This window comes from Odontesthes bonariensis, chromosome 15 (genome assembly GCF_027942865.1).
Source record: "Odontesthes bonariensis isolate fOdoBon6 chromosome 15, fOdoBon6.hap1, whole genome shotgun sequence".
Classification (NCBI taxonomy): Eukaryota; Metazoa; Chordata; class Actinopteri; order Atheriniformes; family Atherinopsidae; genus Odontesthes; species Odontesthes bonariensis.
The window spans coordinates 17,258,038-17,283,429 of NC_134520.1; the positions used below are offsets into that span (position 1 = coordinate 17,258,038).

General features: G+C 40.3%; 1 protein-coding gene across 2 annotated transcripts; it reads left to right on the forward strand.

Moving 5' to 3' along the window:
• Positions 1 to 2,367: 2,367 nt before the first annotated feature.
• On the forward strand, positions 2,368 to 18,341 carry mier2 (mesoderm induction early response 1, family member 2). 2 transcript variants are annotated; one of them, XM_075485259.1, is made up of 13 exons: positions 2,368 to 2,521; positions 5,805 to 5,977; positions 8,363 to 8,476; positions 8,760 to 8,862; positions 9,719 to 9,798; positions 10,688 to 10,757; positions 11,366 to 11,511; positions 11,726 to 11,807; positions 12,387 to 12,481; positions 12,567 to 12,697; positions 13,928 to 14,070; positions 14,714 to 14,811; positions 15,922 to 16,009. In XM_075485259.1, exons 2-12 carry the CDS (start codon positions 5,951 to 5,953, stop codon positions 14,767 to 14,769), a joined length of 1,047 nt encoding a protein of 348 aa, XP_075341374.1. In that variant the 5' UTR covers positions 2,368 to 2,521; positions 5,805 to 5,950; the 3' UTR covers positions 14,770 to 14,811; positions 15,922 to 16,009. The 2 variants fall into 2 exon arrangements, with proteins under 2 accessions (XP_075341374.1, XP_075341373.1); XM_075485258.1 differs by lacking the exon at positions 14,714 to 14,811 and having other exon boundaries at positions 15,922 to 18,341.
• Positions 18,342 to 25,392: the final 7,051 nt, after the last annotated feature.

A 25,392-nucleotide genomic window follows, 5' to 3' on the forward strand; every position in this document is an offset into this window, starting at 1 on the left:
GTCTTCATGGATGTGCAGTTATACCCCTGTCGTGTCTACTAAAGTGTTCACTCAGTTCACAGGCCATGAGAGAAACTGGGGTTTAGTACTCAAAAAAGGTTACTATATTTGCTTTAATGTGCATTATGGGAAACTGATGATCTAGGGGATTCCTACTTTACCACATAGCAGAAACTAAAATGTCTGTGCTTTTCCTTTGAAACTGTTTGATTTTACTTCCTCCTTAATTATTAGACCACAACTTTGGTCTGATCAAAATCAATGCTGAATCGCTGACATATCTCTGTAGTTTCCAGACCAATTCAAAGGAGAAGTTGTGAAAGTGCCTGGTAAAATTGTAACAGCTTCCAAGCGCCATTTCAGCTGATACAATTTCTTCATAAATAATGAGGGAAGTCCATTGACTGTTTGAGCAGGACTTGAGAAAAGGCATTAACAATTTTTGTTCATACTGTGGTGAATGCGAAGGCATTTTGAAAAATAAAGTAATACTGCCATTTATTCTTTATTTACCTCCCAAACCAAGTACTGTTTTCCTTCTTTTAATTTTTGGAATGGTGGGCACGGGTTTATTGGCTCCACAGCTGACAAGTTTATATGGACAAAAATCAAAATGGACAAAATCACACCACAATTCTTGCCCAGTGATGTAAAGTTCAACAGAATGATGCGTACTTCCTCTCTCACAAAGCTCCAAATGTAACCACCCACAAAGCCTTGCAAAAACAATTTGTTGTTCTTTTGGTGAAAGGCTTTTTCTTCTTCACACAAAGCCCACACTGAGAGTTAACAAGCACAAGTGCCTCTGCCTGTATGGCCTCTTTTCACTGAGAGCACTTGAAAGGGGGAGAAGTCTCTAAATGAGAGAGGAGCTGTCTGTTAATGTGCACTTATACGCCGTCATGATTTATGCTCAGAAAATAAAAAAGGACAACGGAATATTTAGTAGCCTGAAGAAGCTGAACGGCTAAATAAAAGGAAATCGTTTTTCAAAGATGGTGAACGCTTGCTCGCGTGGCTTGTAGTAACAGTTTACCTGAGAGAAGTGGTCAGCGAACCAGCTGGATGCAAACAGAGTCAGGAAAGAAAATTCCCATCCAAGCACACAAAATGTCTATACTCTAAATTTAGACCAAATTTGGCACAAACAGAAATCCCAGCATGTGCACTCACACTCTCCCCGCAAACAAACGTGCTTTGTTTGGTTTTCTCTGTGTGGTTTGGCCTTTTGTGGAATACAACCCCAGTCTTTCTCCCTGGATTACCTTTGGACAAATATGCTCAGTCAGGTGATGGTGACAGATAGAAATCAAGTAGTTGCAACTGCTCGAAAGCAGGTTGTAGGTGGTTTTGTGAAACACCAAAAGTTCTGACTTGTTCAGTCATTTTCAAATTGATTGAGAGATCAACTGCCGCTTCCTTAAAAGTTAAGACACACATCTGAAATTCAGTTAGCTTGACAATGAGCAAAATACAGAGACGTGAATATTTAAAACCTCCAGGAAAGGGAATGATCTGGCCTTTTGTAGAAATCCGCTTAATTGACTAGACTGCCCTTTCTAAAATAAAATCAAGATGTTGACATGCAGACAGTGTCTTTCCCTGGCTTCTATCCATCTTCCCCTTGTACATTTTTTATTGCACATTAATAAATAAACGGTTACCATGATGAGCAAGAATCAGAAGAAACTTTTCTTCTTTCCTTTGCTTACTTGTCCTTGTGTTTCCATATGGCTCGGTGACTGTGTGGTACCTCTGTTTATTTAAGTCACGAGACAAATCAAATTAATCATTTTCAGGGGTGATTTGTTTTGTTGGCTGTGGATGAATCAAGTCACGTGGAGCATGCAGGCTCCATAACGTGTACATTGAATTTCCCTTTCTTGCGGGACTGTAAACAATCGTGGGCTGAGGAAGGAGTCATATACAGTCTTTATCAGCTTTGACCATGTCCTGTCCCCTCCTTCATGCACATAATCAGCATGGGACGTATAGTCTTCAACATATGAAACCTCAGACGTCTCGACTGAGACATTCCATTTCCCATTTAACATGTGGGTTATTTTTGTTTCAACTTGACAGAGGAACACAGGGTCTTTTCACTCTTTATAGCTAATTAAATAACAGGCTATTTATTATATATTAATTCATTCATCTATCGTTTATTTTTTAGTCGGTTGTTTTGAAATATTCATTGCTGTAAGATCAGAGTTTTTGGGTGTTTTTTTTTTTTTTTTTGTTAGTTTTTCTTTTAAGTGATCCCGAAAGTGGTGGTGTTTGCGGGAGACTTTTAAACAGTTTTACAAAAGTATGGGGAAAATCCAAAATTCCATTTAAGCGGTGAAGTTAAAACTGGAAGAAAAGAAAAAAAAATAACTATGGAAAAGTCAGCGTTTCTCCGGAGTGAGCCGTACTACGGCCGCCGTTGCTGAATCGTTGCGGCAATAAACGGAGCTGTACAGAAGAGTAGACCTACAACATCCGGGCAATAGTAAGCTTGCGCAGAAACGGAATGGCGGAGGTAAGTGAGCGAAAACGAGGACTGTAATGACCCAAATGTTAGAGAAACTGGGCCGAATTTAAAACTTGTGTCACCCCATGTGGCACACAACATTACCGACGGTTTCTCCGGCTAGTGAGCGACGGGTGGAAGAGAGCTATGTGGCCATTTACAACCGGGAAGCGGGGTGGAGAAATGGAGAATCTCTCCAGCGTATCGTCTCGCACCGCGTTCTTGGCTTTAAAGAGCCATTCGCTCTGTCTTGATAGTACAGCCGTAGAAAACAATAGGGAGCCCGGCGGGGTCTAACGCGGTGGTGCTGAACTATTTCAGGTGCGTCCGTCCAGCGAAGGGGGTTGAGTTTGAAAGTTGGGAGACTTGACATGACTCGGTGGCGGTAAACTCTGACGGTGTCTCTCGGAAATATTGAAAACTATTTTGTTTCCTTCTCGTGCCTCACGTCGCGAGCCGGGGAGAGGAAGAGACGTTCAGCACCAAGTCACAGGAAAGCGCCCCTGGTCAGACAGACAGCGCCCGATGGGCTGGGAGTGGGACTTTTGGTGTCTTTAGAAGTAAACTTGTCTAATTTATTGGCTGTTGGCACCTTGTGTGCACTTGGATTGTTGCTGTTTAGATACGTGTTCAGTCTCTTGGTAGCTATGGCCCTTAAATTGTGAGGAAAAGTTTATTTTTCCCTGCTTTATTAAAGTCTTTTGTGGCCTTCATTGTGGATCTAAAGCATGTCTCACTTCGCTTACTGAGTTTTATACTAAAGCTTACATTGTAAAGATGTTGCGGCAGGAAAACACCAGTAACTGTCATGTTTGTTTGTTAGTTTGTGTGTTTTTTACATGAATCTTCATAATTCACAGCACAGTCAATCATTTTTAAGAAGACCTAATGAACATGTGACTCTGTTTTACTGTGCACCAGTATCCTTGCTATCATTAGATTTTTTTCCTTGTGTGTTGCACAATTAAGAATCTTATTCTGCTCTCAGAAACCTTGTAAGGTCTTAGATTGGTTATGCAAATATGGATGTGCTACTTGAAGTACTCTGTAAAATCCCAGTTCTGTGCAATACTGCTGGCAAAGACCACAGTGGCTGAAATGATCAGGAACGTTGATGCTTAAATGACCATGACCTCAGGGTGTAAATGCCAAAATGCGAATAGGACCAAAACCTGGTTAAGACTCAAAAACCCAGGACACTAATGCTCCTTAAATGCACTGAATAGGAAATTTAATAATCTTAAAAGTGAGGTTGTATTACAGATGCAATCGCCACAAGCACCACAGACAGTCTGTCATCGACTGTCTGTGGTGCTTTACGAGTGTTGATTTAATCTGAAAACCACTGGGGACGTATTAAGGTGGATGGTTTAAATGTATATTCCTCGATTCACTTTTCATCGCTATGTTGTTCCTGTGCTGCATCGTTGTTGTTTTTTTTTTTATTGAAAACTTGTCAAAATTCATCTGAGTGCATAATGAATTTTGTCTGTCTTTAATGGAAACCATTGCAAATGTTCATCTGACTTGGCAAAGAATAGAAGGACGTGACTCGCCAGCTGTTTGTGGTCTGAGCTGGCAAAAAGTAAACTCACGCGACTGACTGACTGGTGTCTTCCCAGAAATCACATAATATCCCAGATATTCCCAAAGAATAAAGTTGTTCCCGAACAGCTGCCTCCGTTTTCCTCTTGTGGATGTCCACCGCAGTTGTTGTTGGTTCCTTTTTTTTTTTTTTCTTCTTCTTCCTCAAGGTTTACTGTTATTTTTTCGACTGAATTAAGACTGGAAGAAATGCTTCGTTGATTTGATAGGATCATTCTTTTTACATTTCTTTTTTGAAGCTTTTCAAAAGATTGGCTTATATTTGTCTCACTAGTTAATGTAAGCTGGATGGCAGGGGTGATGCTAAACTGGTTCAACTAGCGAGTCTGTAAGGTGCTGTTTACACATACCCGGGTATTTTGATAAACGCATATTTTCTAACCTTCGTTTGCAAAAAAAACTAGGTGCACACAGCCCCGTTTTAAAAAAAAACCAGGTCTACATTGATCCGCATAAATACGCTATCAAGAGCTGTTAAATTACGCCAAGCCTGACGGTGGCAGTGTTAGAACAATGAGAATTCCACACAAGCCAATCAGAAGCCTAATAGGGAACCGCTGACAGGACGAACTTCAGGATCCTTTTCAAGAAGAAAATATGGCGCCAGGCTCATGTGTGTGGACTGATAGCGAGACTGAGCTACTTTTACACGTTGCGCTGGACTATAAAACTGCTAAAGCCGTGAAAAATGTCTTTGTTGTTCAATACATTGTATGACTGTAATTTTCAAAATCACACAAGCGAGTATAGCTCTCAACAACAGAAATGCTGCTAGTACCTCCATGCTTGCCAGATAAACAATGGACGGACAGAATGGCGTTTTCACGCTAGCATCCTGCCAACATGGCGGATAGGGGCGGGGCTCTGTACTATGACGACAACTCCTCATTCCATTCCCAAAACTCCGTTTTTGTCTCTTTCAACCAGTTTATACACAAACGCTAAACTGAGTTTTTAAAAAATCTCCACTTTTGCCGGAGTTTTTTTTTAGCTTCGTTTTCGGAGGAAAAAACTCCGTTTGTGTATAAACGAAAGGCACAAAAACGAAGGGAAAGTTCTTCGTTTATCAAAATACCCGGGTATGTGTAAACAGCACCTAAGTTGTGCACTGCACCAAAGGAAAGGAGGAAGTAGTGTTCCACCAATGTTTGTGTATATGGCAAGGATAATTGTTTACCACAAATGACCCAGTTCTCGTATGAGCGGTATTATTCATATGTACAAGATCTGCCCCTTCTGGAGGGATTGTTGCTTCAATAAGCAACTTTCTAGTTGTGATTCAAAACCAAAGTAGGCTACTTTGATTGCCCGGTGACATTATTAAGAGAGAGGCAAATGCATGTTTTGCAAATATTAAGGGGGACATAATCATTGTGCCTCCCCAAAACCACGCCCCAACCCCACGATCTCCCTTAAAATGATAGCTGTGCCTTCAATAACCCTAAAGCCCCAAAGCAGCAAGTCTCATAACTAGAAAGTTTAAAAGCAGTCAGCTGATCTGTAATGGGATGAGCAGGGATCAGCCACAGTTCGATCACATGTTGTCTGCATGTACATGTGCGCCGTGTGCCTTAGATGCACTGTGTGCATGTAAGCTGCACTGTGCTGTTTTCACTGTGCTGTTTTCACATGACTTTGAACGCTGTATGCAAATAATACTGTTTGTGCTATGTGTGTTTCTGTGTAGGTGGGTGAAAAGCATCGGGACATGAGTGCAGAAGTTGTGGCCTAGTAGAGAATGGGCAAAACGCAGCGATGACGGCCCTCGGCAAGAAGAAGCAGCAGCAGTCGTAACAACTCTTAGAGGAGTTGGAGCAGAAGAGTCCTTGCTCCATGAAGATGGCAGCAAAGTCCCACCCTGTATGGTCAACCATTTGCATTTTTATAAATACGTTCCTGCGATTATAGGAAGATAACCCATTCAGACATAAGGCTTAGTTTTAAAAAGCTGTCTACAAACCTCAAATCAGTGTTTGAGAGCGGGATTTTAAAATGTGAGGGTTCTCACAGAAACCACCATTTATTTATTTATTTATTTATTTATTTATTTTTAACTTCCCAAGATACTGTAAATAGGAAATGGGGAAAACATTTGAGAGGTTAGGATTTTTCCTTTTCATTGTTATTAGTTCGATTGTGAAGTGATTGATTTGGACCATACGTTTATCAATTTAAGAAATTAAACTGATTGTGTATATCGGTACAATGTTCACATGCCTTTTAGAAACATGAAACCCTCCCAAATGACCAAATGTAACGCCTCCACAAAGCGGTTGTCGCAGTTATGCGAAGCCCCCGTGATTGTGTTTGCTCCTAAAAGAGTATAAAATCAATGTAATAACCAAACCGTATTCATACTGTACAATAAGAAACTTGCAGTTTGATTTTAGAAGAAGATTAAGGAATTTGATCATTAAATAGTTTGTTATAGAGATCAAACAGGTTTTCAGTCACCTTTTTTGATACGCCAGTTTGAGGGCTGAAATGATCCATGAGGATGCAGAAAGCATTATTTGGTCACAAAGAAGTTATATGCCCTTAACTCATAAAAACGATGTTGTCGTTCAAAACATTTTACGTAAGAAAATCAGAAGGACAAACATGCTCTGCAACCAGAGTTCTTCATAGTGTGTTTAAGGTTTCCGGTGGCAAAATTTGAGTCGGAATTTGTTTTTTAGACACTGTTTTCAAAAGAATCGCTCGTTTACTTTTCTGTCATCTTGAGTTTCTGTGTTGTCCTTAACTTACAAATCCTTAATCAGTCTAATAACAAGTTTTACTCCAATAAGAAGTTAGATTTGTTCCTGTTCAATTAATGTCCTTTTTTTGTTTTGTTTTGTTTTCAGATTGACATTATTAAAAGATTTAAATAGAATTACCAAGCGGTTCTAGTAGAACTTATCGTGAAAATGTATATTCAAAATAAACTATCGCCATTGTGCAATGGCACAAGAGGCAAGGACAGAATATGGCATCCTTCCCATTGATGGTGTTGTTTGAAAATCCTTCAGAAGTTTCTGTATTTGTGCATGAGTATAACCTAAAACGTCACCACGTCACTCAAATCTTAAAAATAAATCAAGGAAAAACAACTAGACAAATGAGAAAATGTATTTACTTGGTCAGCTTCTAAATGAGAAAAAATATTTTTCTCTTTTATATATATGTATATATATATATATTTATATATATATCGGTGTTTGGCGAAAATATGCAAGCCTTTCAGTATTTGGTGTGACATCCTCATTCCGCAGTAGCTGCAACTTAATTGGAAGAAATTTGCCTCTTTAACGTGTATGGAGTAGCTTTGGGGAAGTTGGTGGCTTTGTTCACATGAACTGCTCACTTCTTTTTCTTCAGTACTGTTTCCCTTTACATTCAGGCCATTCCACAATTCTGTTTGCATGTAGAACAACTTCTGCGCTTCCCATCTTTTTGTTACCGCATGACCTCCCAGATGCCGCAAAGCGGGCCCAAACCATGATATTACCACCATGTTTCACAGATAGGATGAAGTCCTTATATTCGAATGAAGGATTTTTTTTCCTTTATGTAAACGTAACGCTTTTTATTGGAATAAATATGATAAACTCATAATCATTTGTCAACCCAAAAGAGCCTTTCAGTTGCACAGGAATTTCCAGGGGTTTTCCCCCTCATCTCACAGACGTGCTTTGCATGCTTTGCTCAAGGAGCAAATTTTGGGACTGAACCATGGGGGAGGGCAACAGGGGTCATGAACTTTGTCCATTTGTGAAATGTGTGGGTGATTGTTGGTTTGCAAACTCATTTTAACGAGTTTTAGTTTGATGAGCATCCACTGCTCTATTTCTGTGCTCCTCAGAAATGAACCTTTGTTTGTTTCACGATACACTGACACAAACATGTGTCGTGAGCATCAGAATATGACAGACATCCTGCGAAGTGGCCCGCTTGCACCGTGGCTTCCCAATCACTGCAAAAACCGCCAAGTTGTAACTTCGAATTCTAGTGAAGTGTTAATCTTAGAGGTTCACTTGTCTTATCAATCGCAGACATGTTGGGAGCATTTTTGCTGTTCGACGCCGACTTGTGAGTTGTAGAAAACAGTCGAGAGTGTACCTGTGATCATCAAACTGATAGACGCTCAGTGAATGTTCTTCAAAAGAAGAAGTGGAAAATATTGAAACATTTGTGTGCTTTGTCTCCCTCTCGCCCAATCATTTCCCTCCCCATGTTGTTGTTCCCTCGATGAATTGTTAATAGGCCAGTGAGCTTGCCTTGGAGGAGCTGCTGGCTTTGTACGGTTACACAGTATCAGACCCAGAGAAGGAGACCTGCCTTATGGCTGCCAGCATGCCAAACATGACGGTTGAAAAGGTACGATTGATGACAAAGCATACAAACACATACCGGTGACCTTGTCCGTGAGTCATTTAACCATCTTCTTTAATATTCCGATTGTTGTCGTGATTTTTTTCATTTAACTTTTTAATGGTAAAGAATGACTGCAGCTGAACGTTCATGTTGGAATTGAAAGGAGTCTAGTTTGATTGTTACGCATGTAAGGACTATGGACTTTTCTTTAATGAGAATGTTGGGCTTTGTTCTGCTGACTTTGCTTCACTGTACTTTATGTTGTCTTGTTTTTCATGACGCGCAGGGTCAAATAAACGAAGGTCCTTTTCACGGGGAGGAGGAGGACGAAGCATCAGCTTATGATCTCACCTCCTCAAACACCTCGGATCTGATTCGCCGCCTCCAGGGTAACGCACGCCACAGATGCACATGAACCCATCCTCGTGACATTTAAAGCAATCACAGCTCTCACAGCAAAGAGATATTGATAAATAAATGGTTGGTTTTGTAATTCTATATTAAAAATGAAACGGCCGGGACCTTTTTCTGATAAAACTGCGTGCAGACTTTATTTTTTTACAGGATCTTTTTCTCATGGAGAAGTTTTAATACTGCACTTTGATGAGGTTGCAGATTGTCACTCAATATTTCTCAAATAACATGAGATGTCGGGTTTAATATCATAAAATTACTTGCAAATCTTCATTTTTTTTTTGCTTTCTTTATTATTTTGTTATGGGATGCTCCTGTGTGATGGCTTGTTCAGGCTTTATGTGTCACTCACTGTATGATAGAATTATGTCAAAGGCACTCAAACCCTCCTGACCTGAAATAGATTAAACCTTTTGGAGAGAGCTCTCCCTGGGGATGATAATGTTTGAAAAAAAACAGGGAAAGCATTGGTGCTGAGTTCACAAAATATCATGAAAACCAAATTTATGGCTGGTGTGCTTCTTTGTCTCTCATAACTTGGACTTCACATAGTTTTTCTGAGGGTGAAAAAGAGGAAGGGCCTTCTTGTTCTATGACTCTTAACCTTTTCCTGGTGTGTTGCTTTATCTTTAACTTTCTTGTATAGTGAATTACATCAAACATATTTTACATGTTTTGCTATGATCAGCCTTTGTGGAAGTTAGCGATATTTCAGTAGAGCGCGTGGCTTTAAGAAGGCATCGAGTCTTTTGACAAAACCCTGACAGCCGCTACCTGTACAGCTTTTGTAATAAATGCCCGGTATTTCCTCTCTTGTTTTGTCTCCTTAAGGTGGAGATAAAGCAACATCAGTCAGCACATCAGATGAGGACTCTGATGACGCCTCTATTCCCTCCAATGAAGAGCACAAGGTAGGCCACTAAGCATGAGAATCTCATGTAGTCTCATGTTGGATCTCAGGTTACAGGGGCTCTCTAGTTTGTTATGATTTTTGTTTCTTTTAGGGAGAGACAAGAGAAGCTTTTTGTCGATTACGCACAAAACAAGCTGGAGTGCATACAAACTAAATATATTGATCCTAACAAACCAAAGAACGTGTCATACAAGTAGAGTTTGATATAAAGCAATGTCCTCTGCTCTATCAGACCTCTTAGAGCTGGCTTCCACTCGGTTTTATGTGGTCATTGATATTCCTGTGTCCTTTTCCATCCTTGCTAGGTCTCACAAACAGAATTCTCTGCAATGTTCCTAAAGCTCCAACCTTGAGAGTCATTCTCTAACATTGATCATAGAATTAGTCTAACTGGAAATCACAGGTTTGAACCCAGTTGAATTCACTGCCATGCAGTGGATTGTACTTTGAGACCTATAGTTCCAGTCTCTCTGATGTATTTGTTTCTGTTTGTTCATGAGAGAAAATACTCGTGTATTGCAATTAATTTCAGGCGATATTATTTAAATAAAGGTGTGCTCACCTCTTTTGTAAATACTACACAAATACAATACTACACTTCTTCAAGAGCTGGCATTAACCATTATTAATACAGCATACAAATCCAGGTGTATCCAGTGTGAACGTACCTGCGTGGAACACTCTTCCGGACTTACTAAACCTAAATCACTCCCAGACATACTAGGATCTGATTTAGGATCTGACTAGGTCACTCTGGTTCAGCCTGGATTTGATTCTAGTCGGACCGCTGAACTTTTGAGGAAGCTACCATGCATCACAGATTTAGGGTTTTGTTTGGCATGTGTGCCATGCAAGTATCCCAACTATTCCTTTGATTTCTTCCTCAGGAGATCATGGTTGGCTCCATGTATCAAGCAAAAATCCCTCCAATAAGCCCCTATAACTACCAGGAGAGAGGTAAGCAACTCATGGTATTGGTGTGGTGTACAAAATAGGTGTAACTTAGTTTGATATATAATGATTTATATGTTACATAATTCTTTTCATATTGCATCATATAATTTCAACTGATTAAAACCCTTGTGTGGTGGATTTGAGAAGTACAAACTCTTGGTGAAGACACTGCCTGCTCTGTAGGCAATGGTTTTAATCTGTTTTCTCTTTATGAATTCCATTTGAACTTTTGAAGTCGAATTTCTGAGTTCCCAATTGGAAAAAATCAATTTGGGGGTCGGATTTCCAATCTGAAAATTAAGAGGAACCTCCCCAGCCCAAACCTTAAACTCCAACATGGCTACCCCACACATAAAAAGTGGCGATAGCTGGAGAAATAAATAATAATTTATTCATGAAATCAGTCACACATGTGGTACTGTCCAGCTTTGACCAGTCAAACATATTTTTGTAGTGTTTGTAAGGGCAAATTTGCAACTGGAACGCCACCAACTCGACTGTCACGTCATTCACAGCAACGAGTTCAGACTTATAAAGCCAAACGAACGCAACATCTGTCTCATCCTTCTGGTCCGCTGTTTCTGCCCTTCCCATTACTCCTCTCCCTCCAGCCTACAGCAGTGAAGACCAGTTGCTGTGGAAACCAGGGGTTCTGCCAGTGCAAGAAGTCGAGGGGTTCTTGCGAAATGCACAGAGGCCTCGTGACCAGGAGGGGGCAGTATGGGTACAAGGGGCTACTGTCCAAGACAGTGAACAGGTACACAGGTTATCATATCCTAGAAAATACAGTCACAAAGTGAGAGAGTTCAAATTTAGTTTTAGTGTACTCTGCCGGTGTAATGAATGCCCTGAGAGAATAGGTGAATCTAACTATTTATTATTTATCTATTCTCGGTTATCAGGTTGGATCATAAATGTGTTTTTTATTGTTCTATTTAGCTTTCCCTCCTCCTTTCTCTCTTGAATTTCAGGCACTGTATGAACTGGTAAAATGCAACTTCGATACAGACGAGGCACTGAGGCGATTGCGTTTCAATGTGAAAGTATTCAATGGTAAGACCCTTCCTGATGTCCTATTTTTGCCATTACATGTATATTCGAAACCTTTCAAACTCGTACTTTGGATCAACGCTGATAAGATACAGCATTTCACTTGCAAGAAACACTTGGCACTTTTGTGGAGTGGTTGTATATTTTTTTAAAACTGCCCCCATCGGCATGGGCAAACCTCAACTTAAGGACGTTTCTCAGCTTGCTGTCACTTTGTAAGGTGAACTGCCAGATTACAGAAGTGTGTGTGGGGGGACGAACTTTCCAACTAGGTTAAAGATAACAACTTCCTGAAAATGATTTCCTGCAGAGGACACTGCTGCATTCAACCGTTTTATTTACCGAGCTCAGCACTAAATGAGGATGAACTGCTCCTGGATCTTTTACTCAGCAGTGAAGCTCTAGTTTAAACCCAACTCTGTTCCCAAAGTTAGGAGGATTGCAACTAAATAGATACAAAACTGAAGGGAGAACGTTCTCTATCAGATTTACTATTTTTTTATGTGGGAAGTGTTCATTTCATTTTAATCCCAATTCTATTTTCTGAATTTAATCCTACTCTTCCTGTCCCTCTGTGTTTAGATGAGCTATGTTCTTGGAGTGAGGAGGAGTCTAGGAACTTTGAGCATGGCTATCGAGTTTATGGGAAAAACTTCCACCTCATTCAGGCTAATAAGGTGAGCGCTCAGTGACCAAGGGCTTGAACATTTTGTATTCAGTCTGTATGCACAGTACTAAGTTGAATATTTTTCTCCTCCTCAGGTACGAACACGCTCTGTGGGAGAGTGTGTGGAGTATTACTACTTGTGGAAGAAGTCTGCGCGGCACATGTACTTTACCCAGCAGGCCACCAGGCTGAGTAGAAAGAAGTACAGCCTTCAGTCGGGGAGCGTGTGAGTACTGCTGGGACACGGGCATGCTGAGCCAAAACATACATGGCTGGCTGTGTTAAATGCCCTTCAGAGGCTAATTGTGTTGCCATATAAGGAATATTTCTGACTTTTTCTGCTTCATCTTTTATAATCAGAGAGAGATTTGGAGAGGAAGTAGTACTAAAAGAGGGATTTTTTTTTTAGTGTATTCACTGTCCAAAGCCAAAAACTCTCCAGCTCTTCTGAAAGATGGATTTGTAGTTCAACTGTCAGCAATAAATCTAAATCTCACTATACAACCACAGTTTGAACGAGCAAATTATTGATATGTTCACTCTATGCTATTCACAGAAACTAAGTCATATGGAATAAATGATAAAGTCAGGAGGGGGAAAAACTTTACTGTAAATGTAACACGTCAATGAAATTGATTTGGGACCGTGAGAAGGATTGAATCAGTAGTCTCAAAGCCAGAGCAAAGAAACTCCTCTGAAGCCTTCCATGCAATAAATAGATAGTCTGAGACGGCGGCGGCGGATGCAGTCACCGAGTCAAATCATCGTCTGTATGTAAGGATGAGCTGGCATGGGCACAGATAATGCTCCGGGCAGTTTTAATCACCTTTTTGCTGAGCCTTTCTGCCTGGAGTCAGTTTGAGATGTTTTTTCAGATAGGATGCTTTCTGTTTCTTCTCTGTGATAATTTACATAAACCTGACACCGTTTCCCTCTGTAGTGCAGTCATTTCTGCACTTTCTTTCACTATGCTTCAATCACAACTAAGATCAGGAACATGGAATTTAGGAACATAGGAACGGAAGAGAAGATATGTTGGGTTTTGAACCCTTATACTTTTATTATTCAGCTGATATTCAGTTTGCTACCGCTTATGTTTTTGTGTACGAGCACTCTGAATGTCTCAGTAAATTCATCCATTCTGGGAGCATGAGTAATGCCAAGTCTTTTTAGTCTGTTTACTTATCTGGTTCCGTGAATTTGATCCGTTTTAGGGAATTGTGTTGTCAGAGTAATTGCTCTAAAAAGGAATTAATCTTAATACAGTATGTGTGTGGTAAGAGTTACTCTGCGTGTGACCTTTTTAAAGCGCTGATTGACCCAAATGGTAGAATACAGTAACGCAGTGTAAGTGCTTTTGCTGATTAAAATGAATATGATATAAGAGTGTACAGCATTGCAAAACAGATGGTTTGAAGGTTGCTCATGCTCACAGTGGTTGTGTTGTGTGTTTCAGAGAGGACGGAGACCAGGATGGGGAGGGTGGGGATCTGGAGGGAAGCAACAGTTCTTCAGAGTTGTTGTCACACAGTTCCATGGGCGCTGGGCAGCTCGAGTCCCCATTACCTCCTCACTCAAACCTGGACCTAAACAAACAAGGTAAACGTTTGGGGTACCCGATGTGATGGGCTCTGTTCGGCTCTAAAACTGAACTTTGTTCCACCGTAGAATTCCTGTTTTACAGCTGATCAACATAACACGAAGGTTACAGACATAATGCCCCTAAACTCTTATGGTGACATCTTCAAACCAATGAAAGAATGTATGGGGAAACATATGCAAATTGATGTCAGTTGATTTACTCCAGTTTAAATTGATTTTTATTAGGCACAATTAGCTCTACTATTTTGCGAGCACTCACATTCGATGTGTGTGCCTGAGGGATTGAGTTCCATTTCATTCGTTCATTTTGAAAGCTACGCATTTTTACCCATCTGTCTGTGTGTAAGCCTGCGCTTACAGGTCACGTCACACATATTATTTACATCGCACACTTTCTTTATCAGTTGTATTATACATGCAAGTAATCAAGACTTTGCTGAATTTGTTACTTTGATCGCATTTTCTTTCTCATTTTTAACATCGCATATTCATTATGGTTTGCTATAAAACATTTTTTTGTCTCCCCACCTTTGCTTTCTCCCACTGTTTTGTCCCATCTGTTTTGTGTTGTTGTTTTTGCGTGCATGTCCGCATGTCTACATCCGAATGTGTGTGCGCGCATGTTGACGCGATGCTCCAGAGGAGGAGGGCCGTCCCAGGCGCAGACGAACTCCCCGCTTTCTCTTAAAGCCATGACCTCGGTCTACACAGGCCTCAGAAAGCAGGCGGGGCCTGCAGGTAAAGCAAACGGGAGGAAACGATGTGGTCATCGGAATGAATCCTAGTGGCGCACCTGTTGTAGGCAATCACTGTATGATCAGACCTGAGAGAACAGGGCTAAAACAAACAGCCTCTTGCTGTTGGGTAGTCTACCCATTTACTTTTTTTTATGTAGAATAAAGTAGATTCGATATTAACCGTCTGGGATGTTCAAAACGTATCCCTTTTGTGTCAATGACTAAGTTAAATTCAGAAATATTGACAGAAATGCTGTGAGATCAAACAGTCGGCATCTGCTTACGAGTTGATTTGTTGTTGTGGCCATTGTACATATTGACAGTTTGCACAGATTTGAACCATTTTAAAGAACCAAAATACAAAACAAATGCTGTAGTTATGAAACACTGGGCTGATACTCATGTGAAAGATAATAATTTAGCTAATAGCAGACAGTTGATACTGATTGTTTTTTAATCAGTTTAATTTATTTAATTTATTCTCCCTTTAATGCCTGTAAATAAACAGTTTTGATGTATTTCAGCCCTTTTTAGCACATCATCTCTGAATGAGCGCAAATCTTTGATGCAAATTCATCCAACAACGTTTAACACAATCGCTCACATTAAAAGATCGCATTGTGTGAAGAAAATGGATAAATGAATAAACTTTTAACAACTTTTCAATGCTTACATGGCACAACAACATTGTTTTGTGCTCAACAAAAAATTAAATGTAAAAAAAAAATCTTATCAGTTTCAAGGCGAAGTCGATCTGACGCAACCAGGACGGATGTTATCCCTAGGTGAATATTGGCTGCTACCAGTGTTGGCCTGATATATCTAGACATTCCTAACTCTAATAATTAGCTATTGTTAGCAAGAGAGAACAACTACAAGATTTCTAATATCTCACTGTTTCTAATCTAAGAGGCAATTAAATACATCCTTGGCTAATAATGCCGTAGTGTGCAGTTATTCATGGAAGACCGTTGCAACATTTGCTTTAAATTGTTTATATTCCTCAGTTTAACCTTAATTTGATGAAAAGGATTTGATATAAGAGCTGTAATGGAAGTTTGAATACAGCTGTAACAGAATGTAAACCACAAACCTCTCTCTGTCTGCCCAGATGGTGAGCTGGTGATGAGTCTGTCAGAGCTCTGTGGTGACGAATGTTCTCAGCAGCTGTTTGAATGTCCCTTCTCTTTCCCGTCCATGGACGACTTGCGGGATCCAGGCTCAGACAGTTGTTGTCCTTCCGCTCCGGTCCAGCTCCAGTCCCAGCCCTCTGCTCAGAGCTCTCAGTGGGTATGCGGGAACTCGCCATCCCATCACGACGACCACAGCCTCCGAAACTCCTGCTACTATCACCTACACATGCGTGGCGGACCTTTTGTTTCTGATGGCTCTGACTGCGGTGCTGCAGGTGGTGGGGCCGACGCCCCCCGTAGGCTTCAGGTGGAATTAAGCCTCCCGTCCTCCTCACCTTCCTCACCTGCTGTTCTTTCATCCCACTTCCAGGCGTTTGGCAACCTGCTGCACCCGTAGCTCATCTAGCATCGTCGTTCTCTGACACAGTGAGAGTACATGGACATTTTTTTTTTAACCGGAGAGTTTTTGGGGTTTTTTTGTAACTTGCGGTGCGTAGAGATCTTTGTTTGGTCTTCACACAAGTCAAAAAATCAAGGAGGAAACATGCATTTGCCTAACTTTTTTAAAGAAAGGATGGACCTATTGTGGTGAGGGTTGTCTAGCCATCAAACTCTTGACACTTGAACCCTCTTTCCATTGTGGGTGACTGTTTGGATCACTACTTGGCATTTATAATCTGTGTAACTATCAGTTTATTATCACAGCCTGCGCCGGCCTGAGCGGTCCTGATGAATGTCTACAGTGAATACAAACTGGTGAACAGCACCGTGTAGGTGATGACAGCTGCTGTCCAGTGTTTCTAAAACAGATCGATGACTCTTAACCGTGAGTTATCATGAGGGAAAGGTTTGACGGGTACTCAGTTCTTTTTCCAAATTTCTTTCCAGAATAGCCAAACACGTGATTTTTTCATTTTTCTTTTCTTCGCGTCACTTAGTTTGTTAACTCCTGCTCTTATTTCAGATGTGTCATTGGGCAGTACGCACGAGATGCTCTTCTCTCCTAAGTCTGTAACTGCTTCTCCTTTTTTGGTCCCGTGTGGCTTTTTCCTCCACTCTCGCCGTCGACAAATTTGCTCTCCCGATGATTCGATTTCAACCTGAAACGAGTCACATTTTCTAAGGTTTATTCGAACACGGAGCCACATAGGAGCAACTAATAGCACAGTATTTTGGCGGGAATGAATTCGTCCTTGTACTTCACTGAAAATTTTACTTTGAATTTATGAAGGTGCAGTGCTTTGTTAATAATTCCTGATATTCTGAATTATTACCTTTGTTATTAACCAGAGAAGCAAGATAAAAGTGATGTGTTGAAATATTAAGTGCATTCAGCGACTATCTTGGCAAACTTTGTCCAAACTGTTTCTCAGGTTCTGTAAATTTGGTGATCTTCATCATTATTATCAGTTAGTCATTCGGCATATCTTGGCAGGAGTGCATATATCACTTTCACAGCTCGTTGGTCCCAGCGTGATAATGATGGACGTTGGGGTCCGAAAGCTATTCTTAAAATGGAGGTTAAGGCTTGTGCTCCTTGGCCTTGAAACTTCCAGCGTGGTCCCATCTTTAAGTGATGGAATGACCCGTCCCCAAAAATAATTCCAAGTCTGAGGTTTGCATTTTCTGGAGCACAGTTTGCTCGTATCACATTGCGTTTCAGATGTAAGAGTATTCTGCGTTTTATTAAGATAACTCCGGTTGACTTCTCGTTACGAGCCCTGTGAACTGCATCAAAAAGAACCTCGTTCCGAACAAATAGCAAAGGAGCAGCACTCAGGTAGCGTTTAATGAGTAAAGATTGAAGCGATCGTAGTGATATTTTTTTGCAATAGAGCTGGTCAGGTGGTGGTCGTCTGTAAATATTATTTGCTTATTTAAACAACAATAATGTGTTAATTAACTGTTATCATGCCTCTCGGCGGAGCTTTTTCATACATTTTTGTAGTTGTTTTTTGCAGAGTCGTGTATTGATTCATGCATCTGCTCATATTTACATGTCAATACATTTTAGCAAATCTCTAAAGAGGTAAATAAAACGTACCACAGAGGGAAATGGTTTTAGATTCACTTTCAGTCACCCAGATGCCCCCTGGTTACTTCTCATTTCTCTCTTAAACCGTTCAAACTCTTCCTGTGTGCTCCTTTTTTTTTCTCCCAGAAATAAGTCAGTTTCACACCAGACTTTGCATTGTCGCCGTTTACATGCAGGAGGCTCCAGGCAGGCCTGTCGAGGCAGGAAAATGGACCAAAACTCACTGCCTTCTGTTTGTTTTTAATTGTGGCTTATATATTTTTTTTCCCCGCAATTTCCATGTTGTACTGCTTCCATTATATTTCTTTCTAATTATTTTATTTTGTAAAGAAAGAGAAATAATTAAATTCAACAGTGAAGATATCTAGATGTATCGTTACTGCATGAGATACTTGTTCGGTGTTTCCTCGAACAGTTTCCTTTGAGACGGGGAACTATAGAGGATAAACCCATCCTTTGATGCTTTAAGTTCAAATGAAAAGTGCTGATGTTGATGTAAAAGGAGAGAGCGAAATGACATAAGACACACACCTCAGTTGCTCTTATGTATGCTGATTTGTTCCAGTAGATGTGGTTAGATGAGGATTTGGAATTTAAATACTTTCCAAAGCACATCCAAATCACGTAGTCAAGATCAAACAAAGATGAGAGAGTAAAACTATGTTCTATTCCACTACAAATTTCTAGGCCGTACAAAACATACAAAAGAAGAGAAATACTGCTGCCTCACATGGGCCTGAGCTCCCTGAAGATGGACCGAGCTGCAGTGGCAAACTGTTCTGTGGTCAGACGAATTCTTTTTACGAGCCCAATTCCAAAAGGTCGGGACACAAGAATTGCAAATGGAAAACAAACTGCAATGATTTACAGTGCTGGGGGAGGTAAGTGGTATAAAAAGAAACTGCTGGATTTTAATTTTATTAGGTGGATTGGCAAAAGGTCAGTAATGTGACTGGATTAGAAAAAAGAGCACCTTAGAGAGGCAGAGGCTCAGCAACGCGCAGAAACACATGTCTACAAATTGTGGATCAGTTTTATCATTTTGAAATGGAAAACTAAATGAAAAGATCATTTATTTATCCTAAAGGGAAACTATATAAATCATGTTCCCCAATGTAAAATATTCCATCATCTACAGTACATAATACCAGTAAAAGATTAAGACAGATGGTACCAAAAATTAATATTGGATGCCCGGGATCTTCGGGCATTAAAGAAGTGCTCGGGAACTTTTTCATAGATCATTGTCTGTGAAAACAGTTCATTGTGTCACCCACAAATGCAGGTTAAAGCTCTATCATTGCGCCATCTTCTCTGAAGTCGGACGAAACGAAATACGAATTTCTTTTTTGAAAGTCATGGAAGCTGCTTCCTCCAGACTCCAGAGGAGTCCACGGGACCACCCGGCTCATTGTCAGCAACATGCTCATCTGGACCGGCACCATCAAACCTCAAAGCAAGATACAGGTTTTAGAGAACATGTTCTCCCATCTACACAACAACTTTTTCAGTGAAGGCCTTGATAAATTTCAACAAGACAACCCTAACCCACATATTGCATCTATAACAACAACATGGCTTTGTAGTGGAAGAGTTTGGGTGCTGGGCTGGCCCGCCTGCAGTCCAGACCTTTCACCAACTGAAAACATTTGAAGCATCGTGAAACACAAACCACAACACCGAAGATTTAGGAAAATCGAGCAGCTAGAATCCTACATCAGACAAGAATGGGACAACATTCCTCTCCCGAAGGTTCAGCAGGAGACATGTTGCTGCCATCCAATTCAAGTTGAGCTAATATTTGTCATGAAATATTAAAAGCCTCAGTTATCGCATTTGAGTGTGGGTTTATAAATGTTTTTTTTTTTGTTTTTTGCATAATCATTTCCATTTGACAGTGTCCAAACTTTTCCAAATTCCAAACAGGAATTGAGGCTGCAGAAAAAAAAAGGCATGTGTAATTTGCACAAAACGGGCACCATTAGTCCTCAAAATGCATTTATTTCTTCAGGAACACACTGAAATTTCCTTCTGAACACCATAAAAAATAACAGGACACATTTTTAACTCAGCAGGTGGTTGCAGTTTAGTTTTCTGTGTTTGTTGGTGTATTTTAATGATCTCGGCAAGAAAAGTGCTTTCAAGATTTAACAGCAACATGACATAACCTCGTATTTACAGCCCTTGTTAAAAACTCGCTGGAGATGGACTCCTGAGGATGAGAAGGTCCAGCTCTGTCTTTATTGTCATGCCTGCAAAGACGATGTCACGGTTTGAATTTTCTTTTCTTTTCAGATGCTTTGTCCTCTCACGTTGCAGTAAGCTTTACATTCACCTTCTTTCTCTTATACATTTAAGTCCATTTTGTTTCTTATGTTTGCTTTGCACCTCATTACCTCACACCAGTGTTCCGTCAGTCATCACTAACCTCAATATTTGTCCTCCTTTGTTTCTTGCATTTCTCGCCAGGTTGACTTTGTGCCGCTGTGTCAAGCTTTCCACCCCTTTTTGCTCTTCGTATTTACCTCTTGCGGTATGTGGTCTCTGCCTGTTCCTGGACCTTACTCATCACCACCTTCTGACAATCCTGCTTTGCACCTGATTTTTCTGACTCTTTGGATTATTTTCTGGATTTAGCCTCATTGCCTGCTCCTTGCCAGTGTTGTTTGCCTGAAGGATCACTTATCGTATTAAACCACATAAGTTTGGCTTCTATCTTATTCTAATTCTCATCAAGCACGGACTTTAGCCTGCACGTCTACAAAAGGGATGAAAAAGACAAGACACCAAGAAAACACAGCTTTGGGATCTTCAGGGAACAAAAAAGCTCAGAATTGACCCAATTCATTGATAATTGAAAATAAGTCTTCGGGCATACCATAAATTACCCACATTCAGTTCCAGCATATGCTCATTGGTTACACCTGCGCCTTGCTGCTAGGACAGGTCACAGCCCTTTTGAAGAAGACAAAGCAGATATAGAGGATGAATAGATGAAAAAGGCTCCCGAGTAAATGTTTCAACATCCTGTATTGTCCCATCAAGTATCACAGCTTGTAACATTTTTTTTATTTTTTTTTGACAGATGAAAGCCTTTCAATCATTGTTTTATCTTGCATCAAAAACCATTTCTTATACTAAAGAAGAAGAGAAATTATTGTATTACCAGCTGATCCAGGGAGCTGGATGGTCAATTTCAGCAAGAAGTCAGATGGAACGCTGCGCACATTTGGGTTCAGACATGCCACCATTCTGGAACATCTGTGGAACAGTTTTTAGGACTCAGTGCTTTTGGTGAAAAGGGCTTTACGTTTATTGCTATTTAGATTTCTGTCCACAGATTTCTGTGGTGATGTTTAAGTCAGGAGACAGTGCGGTCCATGACAAAATCTGCTGCCTGCTTCTCTTGTAGAGGTCCGCTATAGATTTTCAGGCGTGATTACAATTATCATGCCGTTGCAGAAGCCATCCTCTCCCCATTTTCATTTATTTACAGATACTGTGTGTTTGCCTCTTGAATGCGATTCAATGCATTCTCCCCTCTACTTGTGACATTTTCTCTGTGCTACTGGCTTCAACAAAAGGCCAGAACATGATGGAATCACCACTTCTGTCACTGCAAAGGTTTACAGTATATTCAGACATATTAGTGCCTCTGAGCCCATCTCTAAAGTTGAGATAAGGAAATAAGTAAAGGTGGTAGAGTATAAATGGAAACATAGGGCAGTAGCTTAGCCCGCTTCTTTCTATGTTTAAGTATGAAATAGACTCCATTTAGATGAGCAAAATGGTGGTGCAGCTTCTCACCTGAGAGCAATTAGTTGCTTTCCTTTGAAGTTAAAAGGGGCGTTTATTATCTTCCAAAGTGCTTTCATTATTTTTATGTTGTGTGTCTGATGGTAGAGGCTGTATTGGGTGAAGAAGCCGTGCTGCTCTTGGACAAGCAGAACCCCTCAGCTCCTTCATCTGCAGCCTGTGGCCAGTAGAGGGAATTAAAGAGCAGGTAATAAATTACAAGATCATTTTCAGCACATAGCTTGAGTTTGTGTCTGTTGATTCTTAAAACCAGTCAGCAAAATCCATTTACTTGGCTGTTGATTTCTGAAAAGAAGAAAAGAGTCATTGGTTGACAATATGACATTAAAAGAGATTTCCTCTGGAAAAACAAACAGCCATTGATTCTGATTTGTAAACTGGAAATTCTCTTAACAGGAACACTCATTTCAGAAGCTTTTTTAAAGGCATAAAGAATGTCCAAGATAACTTCTTTAAATCTTATTCACAGAGGTAAACAGCGTTTATTTTAGCCATTCAAATGTTAAGACTCTACTGTAAAAATATAAAGGCTTTCAACAATAGTAAAGTAAAAAAAAATATATATATAAGCTGCCCCCTATTTGTTGTCATTGAAAAAAAAAATGATAAAGAAACTAGAGTCGTGTTGTAATTTTCCAATTGTCTGTCCAAGAACATTTTTACAAGAGGGGGAGCTATTCAGTGAAGAGTTATTTGTTCTTTTAAACATGTTCTGGCTTGTCTAAAATCTAGATAACAAACTTAAAGCTGTTGGTGTAAAGGTCCAGTTTGTCCCAGCGTTAGATTAAATGTATTTGCTTTTGTGAGGAATGCTCCCGAATGCTCCCAAATGCTCCAGAGTTTTGCAACAAAGACTCAAACATTGCAACATTTCCACACAATGGTCCCTGTCTGAGACGCCCGATGGGATTCGATGTTTTCCACATACTACAGTCTTAAAGAAATGATACACATTGACTTAATGGGTCATTTTTCTTTCTAAACAAAACTGCAACCAGCGACAAGAAGACCAAGAAGTCAACATGGACTTGATTACCATGACAACTTGATTATACACGTTTTAAGCATGGCTGAGAGCACTGAGGGGAGAAACACATTGACCACAGTAATCCCCTCAGTGGCTACAGTTCACAGTTTCTTGGACAACCTCATCAAGGAGCACATGCATGAGCTGAGGTCCAAAGAAACTAGAATGTTCCTGCACGGTGAAATTCCGATTAACATTGCTGAGCAACAAAACCGTGCTCGCTCCAAAATGGTTCCAAAAATAATCTTAGTCCATGAAATGACAATGAAAGTCCATTGTCTGTTTTTAGTGTCACCTGAGGGCCTACAGCTCAGTGCCATTTGCTGGTTTTTGGTCATGTGTCCTGTGTCAAAAGACTTTTAGAGATTTTCTAAATACATTCCAAAACAATCTGCAATTCAGATCTGAGAAAGTAAGTTTTCAGGTAAATTTAGTCTTCTTGACAATCAATATCCAGAAAAGCGTTTTTTTTTTTTTTTTTTTTTTTTTTTTTATTTCCTGCAATAACTCACATTCAATAAGGATTCAATGAGGATTTATCATGTCTGATGCTGTATGTACGCTCAGTATACTGAGTGTAGAGCGCAATACTCCACATGTTGAGCTACAAAGGATGAAGAAAAGAGGCTATAGGAGGAAAAGAAAGGCATGAAGGTTTTTAAGGCACCTGCTAACCAAAGCATTAAATCTAATGCTCAAATCAGTGCAACTGCATACTGAAGGCTAACAAATAAATGTAGCAGATTTATTTATTTGGTCATGATAAATGGCCTGAACAAAAACATGCCACTGCCCCTTTCAGTGGCAGTTTCTTGTTGTCAGGTTAGAGCAACATATCTCACCTCGCTCGTGTACCCTACCCTCCCCCTGCATCCTGACCGACTGGATCTCCAACTTTAGGTGTTAAAACAAATATCCTACAAACTAAACAAAAACAAACTTAAGCACCTTAAGGTTGCATTGTCCTTCCCATGTAAAAAAAAAAAAAAAAATTGTCATTTGGACATTCCAGCCTATTGATGGCAGAAGACCCCTAATCAGTTTTCCAGTGAACAATTTCGTGCTCCTTTGCTAATGTGAATTTAAAAAATTCACCTTTTTTTTTTTCTTTGTGAGAAAGATCCTTATGTCTCGGTGCCCTTTCATTCTTAAATAAACTCTCTATGACTAAATTTACTTTCTTTTCAAGTGGCTTTAATGTTGCGTTCTGAAATGAAGGGTAAATAGTGGATCTAGGTTTAAACTGATAATCCTTTGGGGAGAAGTTGAATGCCGTTTTCTGATAAAAGCTTTCCTGAGATGTTGATCACAGCCCTTGTCTGCTTCTGCCTCTTCTGTATCTGAGTTCCTGGTTTCTTTCTCCCCCTTCACATCTTCGACGTTTCAAGTCCTAAAATGCACTCAGAGGAGAGAGAATCAAGAAGAGAGATTTGCTGGAGGAGCTATAAGCAAGGACACATTGGTGTATCTTTATTATCTCTTTTTTTATTTAATTTTTTTGGTCTTTGTGTTGGTCCTGTAATGGACTGAGGACCTGTCCAGGGTATACCCACATCTCGCCTGTTGGCAGCTGGGAAAGGCTCCAGCCCCCTTGCGACCCTGAATTGGATAAAGCAGGTATAGAAAATGGATGGATGGATGGATGTTTTAAAACGATGGCTTTTGAAGTAAAAACATCTTATTTTGTTGAATGTCTCCTCATGGCTGCCCTCACCTTCTCTGCTCGCTCTCTGGCACAGGGATGCAAATCAAACAGTCTTCTGAAGTATGTGAGTGCACAAGTCTATCACGGGTGGGTTACAGCTAATTGGGTGCAAACTGTGAAATGAGATGAGGGGTTCGTTGTTTCTAACAAAGACACCTCTTAAGAACAACCAGAAGGGGGCAGAGAAGACTTGGCTTCGGATTAAATCCCTGCACGTTACAACAGTCTGAACACTGAACCCTACTCTCAATACACTTGTGAATTTCACTTATGTTTCATTTCCATGCTGTAAAGCGCTAAACTCGCAGCTGCATAGTGCAAGACGCGACTTCATTTCAATGCATTTGATTCTGTTTGCAAATGTGCAAAAGTCAAATAAAGCTGCAATTCAAAGCAGAAGCAGGGAAGATTATCTACTTAACTCCAGGGTGCTGAACTAATATACTTGAAAGGGGGGGGGGGGGGTCATGCATGGTCATGCAAACAGAGTTAAGTGTTAATATACACCCATGAGTCAAAATATATCACACATGGCTGGATGCAATAAGCAAGGGGTGGGCTTATATTGACTGCTGGTGGGGAAGCACCTTGACTGACTGGAGCAAAAGGCACCAAGGCCTGGAGTCATGCTGATGGAAACTCGTGCTTAAGCTCCACACTTCTGTTGACATGGGAATTTTTCCAACATCCAGCAAGTGTATAGAGTCCATCTCCTAATAACACAAATGTGTTGAGGTTTAAACCACATTTAACTCAACTTTCCTCCATATGCATATCTCAGCTTCAAAGACAACTGAGCAGTGAGCTCAGGTTCATTTAGAGCAGGGGTGTCAAACTGGTCCATGAAAGGGCCGTGTGGGTGCAGG